This window comes from Bombina bombina, chromosome 2, assembly GCF_027579735.1.
Source record: "Bombina bombina isolate aBomBom1 chromosome 2, aBomBom1.pri, whole genome shotgun sequence".
NCBI classification, from domain to species: Eukaryota; Metazoa; Chordata; class Amphibia; order Anura; family Bombinatoridae; genus Bombina; species Bombina bombina.
In genome coordinates, this window is record NC_069500.1 from 95,644,770 (window position 1) to 95,659,025 (window position 14,256).

Consider the following 14,256-nt stretch of genomic DNA (forward strand, 5'->3'; position numbering starts at 1 on the left):
ACCACCAATAAACAAGTGCTGTCCAGTGTCACTGAACCAAAAACTGCCTGGCTCCTTAGCTTAGATGCCTTCTTTTTAAAATAAAGATAGCTAGAGAATGAAGAAAAATTGATAATAGGAGTAAATTATAAGGTTGCTTAAAACTGCATGCCCTATCTGAAACGTGCAAGAAAAAAAAATTGGGTTTAGTATCCCTTTTAATTGACAATATATGCAGGCAAGCAGTTTTAGGGGCATCCTTTCAAAAGGGCTGAGCTTTCTCTCTCCCCCCCCCCCCCACCCCGCCACTGGGAGGTTGAATACTACTGCAGCCTCTTGTTTCCATCGCTTTTTTTTTTTTTATGTCTAATATTGTGGTATTTAAATTTTCAGTATAGGTGGCAGTTTCAACATGCAAAAACTGCTATTTCATATGCCACATAAAGGTAAAAGAGTGGTTTGTAAACGGTTTATTGCACTCCAGTAGGTAAAATGGATTATTGTGAGCACATTAAAGGGGAGGACATGTTACAGTACAATGTCCCTTAAATAGACATGACCAAAGCAATTTTCTTTCATGATTCAGAAGTGCATTGCTGCTACTGAGGCTTCATATCTATGCTTTTCAAACTTTCAAAATAGGTTGCTAAGAGAACAATGCAAATGAGATAACAGAGTATTCAGTTTTAAACAACTTTCCAAATTACTTCTAACTAAATTATGAAATAACTTTTGGTTTCATGGCCCTTTAAAGCCAGGCTTTACTTGCCGAGTATCAGATCCAGTGAAACCTTGTAGCAATATTAACATAATGAATTCAATAGCATTAGAAGGGTGCGTTTTCCTGCCATTCATTTTAATTCTCTACTTTTCCTGTCTTAATCTTACAAATCAGGTAATGAGTTGAAGATAGCAAACAGGGCAAACTTAGGGAGACCAACATGACTTTTGACATCCACAGGCAGATATAAATATACACATGCCGTCCAGTCATCTATTCTTCTGTGTCACATTATCTCCTGCTCAATAAGTGTTACAATGATGTGCTCCTAGCAGTATCTAGCCAAATAATTGTGAATACAGAACAAACTACTCATTAGTACAGGGGAAAACCCTTTATCCAAACTGCCTGCGACCAAAAGAAGTGCAGTACTGTAATCAGAAAGGTAATTGTTGTTTTAAATAAATATAGACTATTTGCATTTTAGAACACAAATTCACAGGCAGAGGAGATTGTGATTTACAGGCAGGGAAATTGTCTTTGCTGTCTTGAATATATCATTGTATTGTTGTCATAGTTGCGAAGATCTGTCCCTCTCCACCTATGAATCAGGCAGTTATCCTTATGAGCCAGTGAGGATAGTAGAAATACAAAGCAATCGGCATCACTTATCTCGCGACTCAGCTGTGTGACTAGCGCTGCTAATTGGATCAGCAGCAGTTTCTGTTCTGGACCAGCAGTGCTCTGTGGGTCCTGAGAAGTACTTTTACTATGTGTTTAATCCCATAATACCCAAATGTTTAAACACTTGAAAGTGATGCAGCATAGCTGTAAAAAGCTATCTAGAAAATCACCTGAACATCTCTATGTAAAAAAGAAAGATATTTTACCTCAAAAGTTCCTCAGTAGCCACCTCCCATTGTAAAGGATTTCTAAGCAGCATTTTAGTGTGTTTGTCCTGGGACATCTGAAGGGACTAGCATCGTGCACTCTCATATTATTTCACCAATCAGGTAAAGGAAGCTTACTATGAAATCTCATGAGAGTTAAGTCAAATCTCATGAGATCACAGTAAGAGTTCATGACCTCAGCACTGCTGATGCTGATTGGCTGCTGTTCATTTCTTCATTTTTTTAAATTTGTTTACCTGCAGCTGGGAGCAGTGAGTATAACTTTTTACACAAACTTACTCTGCTGAGCTGAGGAAGTTGTGAGGTAAAATATCTTCCTTTTTTACATAGAGATGCTCAGGTGATATTTTCCTGTCAGCTTTTTACTGTTATACTGCATCAGTTTCAAGTGATTTAGCATATGAGTATTATGTCCCTTTAAGCACATAGATTAAAGTTTTGCTAGTCTTTAGGGAACATGCAAGCCACTTTTGTTTAGCATACAATTTTTAAGAATTTTCCAATTTACTTCTATCAAATTTGCTTTGTACTCGTATTCTTTGTTAAAGAGATACTTAGGTAGGTAGCATGCTAACGTCTAGAGCATTACATGGCAGGAAACAGTTCTTCCATCTAGTTCTCCTGCAAATGTATACATTCTTGCAAAACAGCTGCCATAGAGTGCTGCCGCTCCTTGCTTTTCAACAAAGGATAACCAAAGAACAATAAAATTAAATTGTATGCTGAATCGTGAAAGGAAAAAATGGGTTTAACTTCCCTTTAAAATTACATTCCCTAACAAACTTGAGAATAATTTTCAACTATATTGGCCCTTTAAATTGTCAGTTAATCTATTTAAGTAAATATTTATTTTTGCACTGTTCAGACTTTTGATGTGGCATCAACTGTTCTCATTTATAAATATGCTATACTTTGTCCTTATCAAAGACACTTAGTCTGTGGCCGTGCCTCATCAAGATAGTCCTTGGGTTCATATATTTAAAAAGGCGAACTTGTATCTAATAAAGTGCCTGTTTCCAGTCGAATGAAAGGCACCAAGTACAAATGGAAATGGAACAAATCATTTTCATGCAGTTGCAAGCTTTACCTGTCTAATAGCTAAAGGTCTGGCTAGTCAGACTATTGTGCGTAGCTGAGAAATGTTTAATAAGATTTTGTTTTTTTCCAGCAAAATGCCGGTGGAGGCAAACAAAAAGAGGGTGGAAAGAAGAAAAACAAGGAAGGATCTGGTGATGGGGGCCGCGTGGAGGTAATGTTTTTAATGCCTTTAGTATGTATTAGAAATGGTTAATTTATGTTGTTAAAGGACATGTTGGTGAAAAAATGACATGCTCAAAGTATTAGAGCATGTAATTCTATCACTAGTGACACATAGGTAAAGTACCGCTTGAGAGCCGCAGAGTACTATTGTACCCGAATGTAAATTGCTGCTTACCCAGTAAGCAGCGTTAATTGCACAAACAAATAGCACTGCTGATTCGATCAACAGCAGTTTCCTCTTGGGACCATCGGTTCTCGGAGGCTCCCAAGCAATACTTTACCTATAGGTTTAACACTTTTGGCAAGATTAAACTCATATCATTGAAGCTTTGCTAGTTCTAAAACAAATGAGAGCATGTGTTTTTTTTCATTATAACGACTCTGTATTTTATTATTTATAAATGCATGTGCGCAGCTGTGTTTAACCCCTGCAGTGGGACTAAACAAATGGTTAATGTCCTGTAGCCGGCAACCAGCTGAGCGAGAACTCAGCAGGTAGCTAAGTGCATATGCTTCTACTGACTGTCTCCCTGGCCGCGTCCTGCTCTGGGGCGACAGTGTGTTGCAGCTCTAATGCACCTTTTAAAAGAACATCAAACCCAATAAAACTTGCATTATTATACATCCATTATTTATTTGCTGGCTTTTTTCCCTGTTAAATGCATCTGAATAATGTTTTCGTCCACTCCCTTTAGAGAAACTTGGGTGACTCAATCATACTAAAGCCTGTTACACTATGTTATCTCCTCTTCTGTGGCTAGTTAAAGGAACAGTCTTTTTTATTATTTTTGTAAGCTAAACCTCCAAGGCAGAACATACAATGATCTAAGATGTCATTGCAGAAAATGCAGCATGTCTGCAGGAACTTTTAGAGCTTGAACTTTGTAGCGCTGCTCCACATTTGACAGTTCTCTTCGAACAGAGCTGTGCTCTGGCTGCACTGTGTAAGTTTTCCTTAGCACAGTGCATCCAGAGCAAAGTGCTGTTTAAAGTGAGCAGTCAAATATGCAGCAGCGCATTGCTTGTTGACTTGCTCTCAGAGAATTATTTTTCAAACCCGCACTCCAGCCTTTCCCAGTCTGCAAAGCTGTTTATTCTGAATGTAAGACGTTAGTATGAGCATTGCATCTTTTTTTATTACTACATTTCTATATTAGACCAAGAGAAAGCTGGGAGCTAAACCTAGGCTCATATGCTAATTTCTAAGCTCTTGAAGTCCGCCTTCTATCTTAGTGTATTCTGACAGTTTTTCATAGCTAGACAGCACTAGTTCATGTGGGCTATATAGATAACATTGTGCTCATTTCAATTGAGTTATTTATGAGTTAGCACTGATTGGCTAAAATGCATTTCTGTCAAAAGAGCTGAGATATGAGTCAGTCTGCAGAGGCTTGGATACAAGCTTATCACAGAGGTAAAAAGTGTATTAATATAACAGTGTTGGTTATGCAAAACTGGGGAATGGGTAAAAAAGGGATTATCTATCTTTTTAAACAATAAAAATCTTCAAGTAAACTGTCCCTTTAAGGCAGGTATGAGGAACCTTGGCCTTCCAGATCTTTCAGAACTACATTTTCCATGATGCTCAACTGGACTTTAGAGTGCATAATGGGTAATGTAGTTCTGAAACATCAGTCAATGTTCCTCATCCCTGCTTTAAAGGGATAGTAAACACCATAAATGTTATTGTTTAAAAAGAGATAATCCCTCAAAGCCAAATACTCCACCCCATTGGCACAGGTCTCTTCGGCAGGCTATAAGTCCAAGCCCTTCCCCATACTTAATGGAATGAGGCAGGGGTGCCCTCTATCGCCCCTACTTTTTGTGCTTTGTATAGAACCCCTAGCAGCAAACATTTAGAAACAACCTGATATTTCAGGGGTCAGAATAGGAAGGTCGGAATATAAATTAACACTATTCGCGGGCGACATTTTGCTTATTATCACCAAACTACTCATTACTTTGCCCAACCTATATAAATTATTAAGCAAATTTTCTAGTATTTTGGGTTATAAAATTAACTCTGATAAATGTGAAGTCCTGCCCATTGCACCCCCCCCCCACACTCAAAAATTGCTGCAAATAAACTTTAATTTGAGATGGGTGAAAAAATCCATCAAATATTAGGCATTCACCTACCCCCCCCCCAATTCCAGCAACTTTATAAATTTAACTATCACGCACTTTATAAAGAAATAAGAAAATACCTAAATAAGTGGAAGAAATATAACTTTTCGTGGCTGGGTCGCTTGGCTGCAGTCAAGATGACCCTTCTGCCCAGACTGTTGTATCTCTTTAGGACTCTTTCCATTAAAATTATTGTACCAGAACTATTAACTCTGCAAGCTGAAATTGCCGCTTTTATCAGGGGGGGAAAAACAAGCAAGAATCTCAAACTTAAACTTTAAACAGTACAGATATAGGAGGGGGACTGACACATTTGGAGGGGTCTCTGCACCTACAATCTTGGTCATAAAATCTTTAAGGAGATGTAAATTTAGAAAATGTAGAATATTTTATCCAACTAACTTTAAAAATTCTAGTCTACAATCCTGGTATCCCCAGGCATTTTTTGTTTGATTAGTTATGTTAAAGCTTTGAAAATGTTTTAGGTCTCATGTATTTATATGATGCAATATTGTCTTCTATTGGTTCTTTTACCTGTTATAATTGAGACCCTAGAAATTTTTTACTTTGAAACATTAATACGCTATATCCCCTCTTGGTGGCTCCGCTTCCTTGAGGAGGAGGAGAACCGTGAGGTCATAATATTACAGGACTTTCTCTGGGCTAGACTGCAACATCACCCTAATCAAAGATTCATGGATGTTAATGATCTTTGGTTCATGAGGTGGTCTCTGTTAAAGGGACACTCAGGTCAAATTAAATTTTCAGGATTCAGATACAGCATGTAATTTTAAAAAACTTTCCAATTTTCTTCCATTAAAAAAAAATGTCTTTTTTTTTATATATTTACAATTTGAGTCACCGGCTTCTACTGAGCATGTGCAAGAATTCAGACTATACATTTGTGATTGGCTGATTGCTATCACATGGTACAGGGGGAGTGGAAATAGACATAACTGAAATTTGTTATAAAAAAAAATCTACTACTCATTTGAAATTCAGACTAAGTGCTATTGTATTGTCTTGTTATCTTGCATTTGTTGATTATACAATATATAAAGATTGTGGAGTTATTAAAGAAATGCCCACATTAAAAAGTGAAACTTTATTGTAACCATGTTAAAATTCCTGTACACTTAGGAAATATCACACACACACAATTCCTTTATGTCATCTGAATGAAAGGGTTAATTATCAATCTGCCCCTTTTCGCAACATCGCTAATCAGACCAACATAAAGGATTAACACACATTAAAAATAAGACCATAGGGCTTAGGGTAGTGGTATACAATTATCATACCAGATAAATAATTTAGGGAGAGAATATGGATAATGTCAATGCCCTCCAATGTTGTATATCAATCACTCAGGTAGTGGGTAGTTCTGTCTCTTTAAGACACTCACTGATTTTATAATTAGAAGCCTGTATCTTTGGACACCTATTCATATTATGGTGCATGCAACTCCCAGTATCAATTATGTGAGCTTGTTTTTCATAGGGGGCAGCTCTGATTCAAACATAGAATCTATTTAGTATTTATCATCTGTCTCTCATTGTATCAAATAGTTCTAAACTCTATATCGTAGCCACACAGACACACTGTGTATATATATATATATATATATATATATATATATATATATATATATATATATATATAAATATATATATATATATATATATATATATATATATATATATATATATATATATATATATATATATATATATATAATAATATATATATTGTTAGATGTACATGGTGCTAATACTCCCCTCCTTTTTTAATTTGTGTATTTAAACACCAAGTTGTATTGTATTGTTGCGCACATAGATTCATTCAGTTGTTACTCTGTGTTTCATCACATTCACACACTGATTTTTGTAACACTGTAATCCACAGTTTACCACATAGGGGTTAAGTCTGCACCTCAAGCTAATATCTATTATACAGTGGCACAGTTTAAATCGTTCCACCAAATCCTTTATAACCTTTATAGTTTAGGAGCCATTTAAGTGGGGTTGCTGTTTGCTTCATGCATTCACTATGCGATTACGGATAAAAATAAGTGATCAACGATATATAGTATCTGATTTTATGCTAAATGTTATCGCATAAATGCGAGCCACAGAGAGTTAAAATGGTTTATAATAAATCACCAGTTTCCAGCATCATATTAAGTAAAGTTTTTTTTTTTTTAAAGTTCTAATTTTTAAGCCACCCACAGCAAACTCCAAGTGCCGATATATATTGGCACGTACGCTATCCTAAGCCGCCTCCCACCTACGCGTTTCGTCACGCTACGTGACTTCGTCCAGGGGTTCAGGGGCCGGCCCCGCACCTAGTCCTCTATTTGTATGTTTACTGGTTAACCAATCGGTTACGAACCGTTGGGATCCGTTGGCATATCATGTTTATTCTAGCATCATGCAGTGTCTCTGGCTTCTTATGGAATATAGCCTTGATTTGTTAACCGGGACAGTGAGCAACCGTGTTCAATTCTATAATAGGAATAGTATGATTAGTAGTCCTGATCTATCAGCTTCGCTTATTATGATATCTTTCTTCACAAAAGCTCAGGATCAATTTTTCTTTTCCTCATCATATATAATCACCAACAAATGTTTTTTTGCAAAAAATAATATTCTCAAAACATTTTGGTGCTTGGATAAATAATTTCTCTGTTCTCTGAGCATCCATAGTTTATTCAGACTCAAGACTTCAGATCTTTTGCAGAGCATTTTCAAATTCTAACTCGCTGCTAACAATTTCTACGTGCCTTAGGTCACTGACCTGTAGGTATCCCCTTTTTTCAGACTATTTGGGTGATAGCTTTGCCAATTCAATAGACTATTAGTTGCGGTGGGTTTCCTAAGATTTTAGTAAAGAGTTCTCCATTGTCATCTTTGGTAATTCAGTAGGTCAAGGAAGGCAAATTTCAGTTTTACGTATTTCATGTGTATAGTGCATTCCAAATTCATTAAGATTCAGCCAGTTCATGAATTCAGCAAATTCCTCCTGAGTGCCGTTCCATAGTATTAGAACATCATCTATGAAGCGAAGATATAAATTCGATCTTATGTAGAAAGGGATTCATCTCTTCATTCAGAATGGAAATTTTCAAAATCCACCCTAAAAACAGGTTCGCGTAAGTTGGGGGCACAACTTGTGCCCATTGCAGTTCCCTGCTTTTGTAAATATATCTTCCTATCAAAGAGAAAGTAATTGTGTTTCTAACACGAATTCTAGGAGGTCCACAGTGAATTGGGTCACTGTTATTGGGTTTCGGATTTTTTTGAATTCAAAAAATATTTATAAGCTTTTATACCCAACTAATGTTGAATATTTGAGTATAAACTTTCAACATCAATGCTTGCTAGGAAGCTATCAGGGCTCACTACTATATCACTTATCTGTTTTAATACATCTGTTGTATCCTGGACAAAAGAGGATAAGTTGTATACAATTCCTTAATTCACCTTTTTTTTTTTTTTTTTCAGTCAGGCACCCATTGCCTGAAACAATTGGTCTACCTGGTGGTGGATTCTTTCTGTTTGTGTATTTTTGGTAAACCATAGAAGGTTTGCCACTCGTGTTTTAAGATTGTATAGTGCTCTAAATTCCTCTCTGGAGATTATTTCATTATATAGGCCATAATCAAGTAAAGATTTCAATTCTTTCAGATATTTGCCTGTTGGGTCTCTCTCGAGTACTTCATAGTTAGCATCAATACTTAAAATGTTCTTACACATAGTGACATAATCTGCATTGTTCATTATCACAATGTTGCCACCTTTGTCCGCATTTTTTATTGTGATGTTTGGATATTCCTTAAGCTCTTTTAGGGCTATTCTCTGTTTATATGTTAGGTTAAGTTTAACCTTAGAATTTTTAGAGATGTAATCAAATTCACTTGTTACCATGTTCACAAATGTATCAATATTTGCATATTGCCTGGTAGGTGGCATAAATGTACTCTTAGGTTTCATTCTCGTGCCAGTGCTCTCAATATTACTCTCATCACTTTCTTCGAGTAATTCCACTAGGGTGTCAAAAGTTGCATGATCTTGTGGTTCAATGCCCATTTGTGCTAGCTCCCTTATCTTTTTCTGTTTTATGATATTTGTGCAGAGCTAGTTTCCTAGCAAACATATGGGTGTCCTTAACCCAAGTGAATTTGTCAAGTTTTGGAATAAAGGATAGCCCTCTGGATAGTAGTGTATAGTGTTCCTTTTTTAAGATTAGTTTTGAAAGGTTAATCACCCCTATATTTGTTTTTATTTCTGATTTGCTTTCTGTTTTCCTTTGTTGTGTCTCCTTGTTTGCATGGTTCTCTTGGGGGGGAATAGGTCCCTCTCTAAAAAAAAATCCTAGTGATTGATGGTTCTTCTATTGGTACTATTTGTGTGTTCATTTGAGTACTCGTGGTAGCCTCTTCATCTGAGGTGTCAGTGGAAGATTTATCAGAGATCTCTTGGTTACTGATATCATTACTATTCTTTATGTATCTGTTTGCAGTGCCTTGTGTATTTCTAGGGTTTCTACACGTGAAATTTGATTTATATATATTCCCTTTTTGGTGATCAAACCAATCCCTTTGTAATTTGCGATTTTTAGTTTCGCTTAGCTCTTCCTTCAGTTTGTCTATATGAAATTTTAGTTTTTTATCCAATGCTTCATTGTTTGTTGATTATGCAAATCTACTGTGTTTACTGGTCCTTTAAGATGTATAGATATTTGTAATCTTGTGACAATGTTGTACTATGTTTATGATATGAAACTGACACTTGAATAAAAAACATTTAAACATAAAAAGATAATTTCTTTATTTAACATACCCCAGTTTTGCATAACCAACACTGTTACAAAAATATTCTTTTTGTACCTCTGTAATTAGTCCAGTATATACAAAGACCAGGTGAGACTCAAGGCACAAGAGTTATAATACAAAAAAGGCTTTATTTGGAAATGTGAAAAAAAAAAAAAAAAAAAAATACTCTTCAAAGCATAAGAACAGCTTAGCAAAAGATGTCTCTTTTACCTCTGTAATTACCTTGTATCTAAGTTTCTGCTGACTGCCTCCTTACCTCAGATCTTTTGACAGACTTGCATTTCAGGCAATTAGTGCTGACTCTTAAATAACTTCACGTGCATGAGCACAATATTATCTATATGAAACACATGAACTAACGCTCTCTAGCTGTGAAAAACTGTCAAATGCAGAGGCGGCCTTCAAGGGCTTAGAAATTGGCATATGAGCCTACCTAGGTTTAGTTTTCAACTAAGAATAACAAGAGAACAAAGCAAATTTTGATGATAAAAGTAAATTTAGAAAGTTGTTTAAAATGACATGCCCTATCTGAATCATGAAAGTTTAATTTAGACTTTACTATCCATTTAAGGGCTGTTACAAATGAACTGATAAACTAACAGTCTAACAGGGTTTAATATCCCTTTGATAGGTGCTTTGTTAGATAGAAAGATACTAGCCACATACTCACTGCTAAACATAGATTTTTATTTCTTACAGAGAACACAGCGTAAAGAGGGGTGTTGTTTGTTCCAAATAAGGAACGGTAAAAGTCAAATCATTTGCTCCAGGGTGGATTTGTTTTAATTCAATCTGATTTAAATCACTAGTCAGTAAGACTAATTTAAATAGTGGTTTTCATTTTTAGAATACTAACTTTTCAGATAATTTTTCCAGTTATGTCAGACCATTACTAATTTGGTTATATATCATTAGATATACATAGATTGTTGAAATGAATAAAGTTATTGGTTGGTGAACTATCTCCAGTTTATTTGATCAACTTTTCAGCTGTACTTTATTGGAAGGAGAAAAATAATGATTACATTAATAACAATTTAAGTAGCTTAATTAAACTAAAGAAAAACAACCATTACCCTAATAATAATAATACTTTTTAAATAGTTTTATTTAACTAAAACAATTTTATATTTATTTTTTACTGCTTGCTCCTCCCTCCTCACAATTAGGTCCTTGTGCAGATCTATTCCACTCCAAACAATCTTCTATTTAGTGAGCTACTTGAAGCTTAGTATTGGTTGATTCTGTATACATAGATTTGCAAGGGAGCAACAGCATTCGGGTCAGTAAAGTCAAAATGTGTGATTCAGAAAGAATATGCATTTACTTATCTTATCCAATTTAGCTTAGTTCTCTTGGTATCTATTGTTTAAAGCGTAGTTAGGCTCAGAGGCACTACTGTGAGCTAGCTGCTTTCCACTGTCTCACCCATTTTGTGTTCAGCTAGGCACCAGTAAAGCATTGCTCTCCTTCAACAAAGGATACCAAAAGAATGAAACATATTTGGTAATGGAAGTAAATCAGGAAATTGTATGCTCTATATGAAATATTCTTTCAATATTATGACCCTTTAAGGTCTATGTTATGTTATTTCTGAAGACACAAATTCAGTTTTGAGAACTGCAAAACCAAGAATATGTGATATCTTCAAAATAGAACAATTGCCCAAAATAATCTTACAGAAACCTTTTGGAGAGCATGACATTGTGAATGGTTTAATGGAGTTAAAGGGACACTGAACCCACTTTTTTTCTTTTGTGATTCAGATAGAGCATGCAATTTTAAGCAACTTTCTAATTTACTCCTATTATCAATTTTTCTTCATTCTCTTGCTATCTTTATTTGAAATTAAAGCCATCTAAGCTTTTTTGGGTTAAGAACTCTGGACAGCACTTTTTCATTGGTGGATGAATTTTTTCCACCAATCAGCAAGGACAACCCAGGTTGTTCACCAAAAATGGGCTGGCATCTAAACTTAGATTCTTGCATTTCAAATAAAGATACCAAGAGAATAAAGAAAATTTGATAATAGGAGTAAATTAGAAAGTTACTTAAAATGTCATGCTCTATCTGAATCACGAAAGAAAAAATTTGGGTTCAGTGTCCCTTTAATTTTCCAAAAATGTTAAACATTACATCATCTTGCTATATAATTAGATATATAATTAGAAACTATATTTCAGGACGAATAACCTTTTAGATTATAATGTATCTTAAATCGAAACTATCTTTTTAGATTTTTTTTTTTCCTCAGAGCATTTTATTAAAAAAATAAATAAAAAAAAATTGAATATAAAAAAAATCACTGTTTTTTATCCACCCTGATTTACTCTTATTTGACTGTTAACTGCTGCACATAAGCAAGTGTACTCTTGTTCAGTTTCTGTGACACACTGCCTTAAAAAATGTATTTAATACATTTGTCATGTACTTTTTTTGACTGTTGTGTTTGTTTTTTAAACTGAACAAAAATGCTTCGATAAAGCTATAAATCATGTAACTAAAGTATAAGAGAATTTAAGGGTGTGATTTCATATAGATGTTAATTTTCCACCACTGCTTATGGGGTTTTATAAGATAGAGGTACGTACGCCTTATCCATGGCAGCTTTTGTGTGTATTGAACACCTGGACTCTCGACCGGAACACACGTTCATTTTAATCTTGTCAGGATAGAGAGATGTTTATCTGATATTTGGCAGAACAAAATATTTGCAGAGATTTGCTTGACTTTTGTCATGTGTTCAGCCAACCGCAAAACAGAAACCTGCTCTTTGAACAGCAGTTTGAATAAAACTTTAATATTCTTTATAGTTAAATGTGTAAAGCTTAAAAGGACAATCACCAGAATTGTTATTGTTTAAAAAGATAGATAATCCCTTTATTACCCATTCCCCAGTTTTGCATAACCAACACAGTTAATAGGGCTGCAACTAACGATTATTTTCATAATCGATTAATCGTCCGATTATTTTTTCGATTAATCGGATAAAAAGAGAATCAATAATAGTTTTCTATGTTTTAAATAAAATCCACATAATGAGTGTTACAAATATAAACTTCAGACTAAAACTTTACATTAACACAACGGTTTCTTCAATTTTTAAGCAGCAGAGCACAGTTTTATAATTTAAACAAAACAAAACCACAAACTGTTTGAAAAGAGGTAGAACTAGAAAGAGTTAGACTATCACTGTTAATAACATTCTGTTATTCACTCTTTTAGAAACTTTGCATTGAAATGCAAAAATCTCAACATGTCCACATGCTTCTGGCTAAGGCTGGTTCTCTGTTTGCAGCATATTTCCTGCAGCAGAGAAAAGGCTGTTGAGTTGTATAAGTAGGGTTTTGCCAATTTCACCAAAGTGGGATATTTATCTTTGTTAGCTCTTCACCAATGCTAAGTGTTTTCTACCTTGGCAAGGGGCTTCTCAATAAAGTAACCCTTGACTTCATTCTAACATAAAAATATCTTGAATATCTATATGCAATGGTAAATAACCAGCTATAAGGTTAGGGGAAATATCTAGTCCGCTCTAAAAATAACGAATATATACTTATAAAGGTTGAATCTGGTACATATTATCACAATTTATTAAAAATATAAAAAAACAATAAAAAACAAAATCAAAAGCACTAAGGACTGTATATCAATAACAGGACAAAGCCTTACACATTTATTTATACAGTACATATAATCAGCAATAGCAAGCGATCTGCTAATAATTGTGCAAACAGATAATAGTGCACATCAATTTAAATAACTCCCATCAATCTAGGGGCAAGGTGTAAACAACAAGCTCAGCACTATATCATGAAAAGCATAGGTCCAAAACACCAGATTTAATATAAACAATCCAAATGATGACTATTATATCTGGGTTGCACATAAGTCAGGGGTAGTTGTAAACGTATACTGTCCTGAAAAAGTGAAAAGTAGACGTCTGTAAAACACAATACCATATGCAGGAGTTCATTGGAGTGAAGCAGCTGGTGTTGTGCACAGACCAACTAATTGCAAACCAACTAATCGATTAATCGATTATGAGATTCGTTGACAACTATTTTCATAATCGATTATGCCGATTAGTTGTTGCAGCTCTAACAGTTTATAATAATATACTTTTTACTTCTGTGATTACCTTGTATCTAAGCCTCTGCAAACTGCCCCCTTATTTCAGTTCTTTTGATAGACTTACATTTCAGCCAATCAAGTGCTGGCTCCTAGGTAACTCCACGGGCGTGAGCACAATGTTATCTATTGTATATAACACACATGAACTAACCCACTCTAGTTGTAAAAAACTGTCAAAATGAATTCAGATAAGAGGCGACCTTCAAGGGCTAAGAAATTAGCCTATGAGTCTTCCTAGGTTTAGCTTTCAACTAAGAATGCAAAGAGAACAAAGTTGATGATAAAAGTAA

General features: G+C 34.9%; 1 protein-coding gene across 2 annotated transcripts in view; it reads left to right on the forward strand.

Moving 5' to 3' along the window:
• TARS1 (threonyl-tRNA synthetase 1) overlaps positions 1-14,256 on the forward strand; it is a 137,398-nt gene that overhangs the window by 7,272 nt on the left and 115,870 nt on the right. For both annotated transcript variants that reach the window (XM_053701184.1, XM_053701183.1), the window contains exon 2: positions 2,780-2,860. In XM_053701184.1, the coding sequence (XP_053557159.1) occupies positions 2,780-2,860 (81 nt within the window). The remainder of the gene's footprint in view (positions 1-2,779; positions 2,861-14,256) is intronic.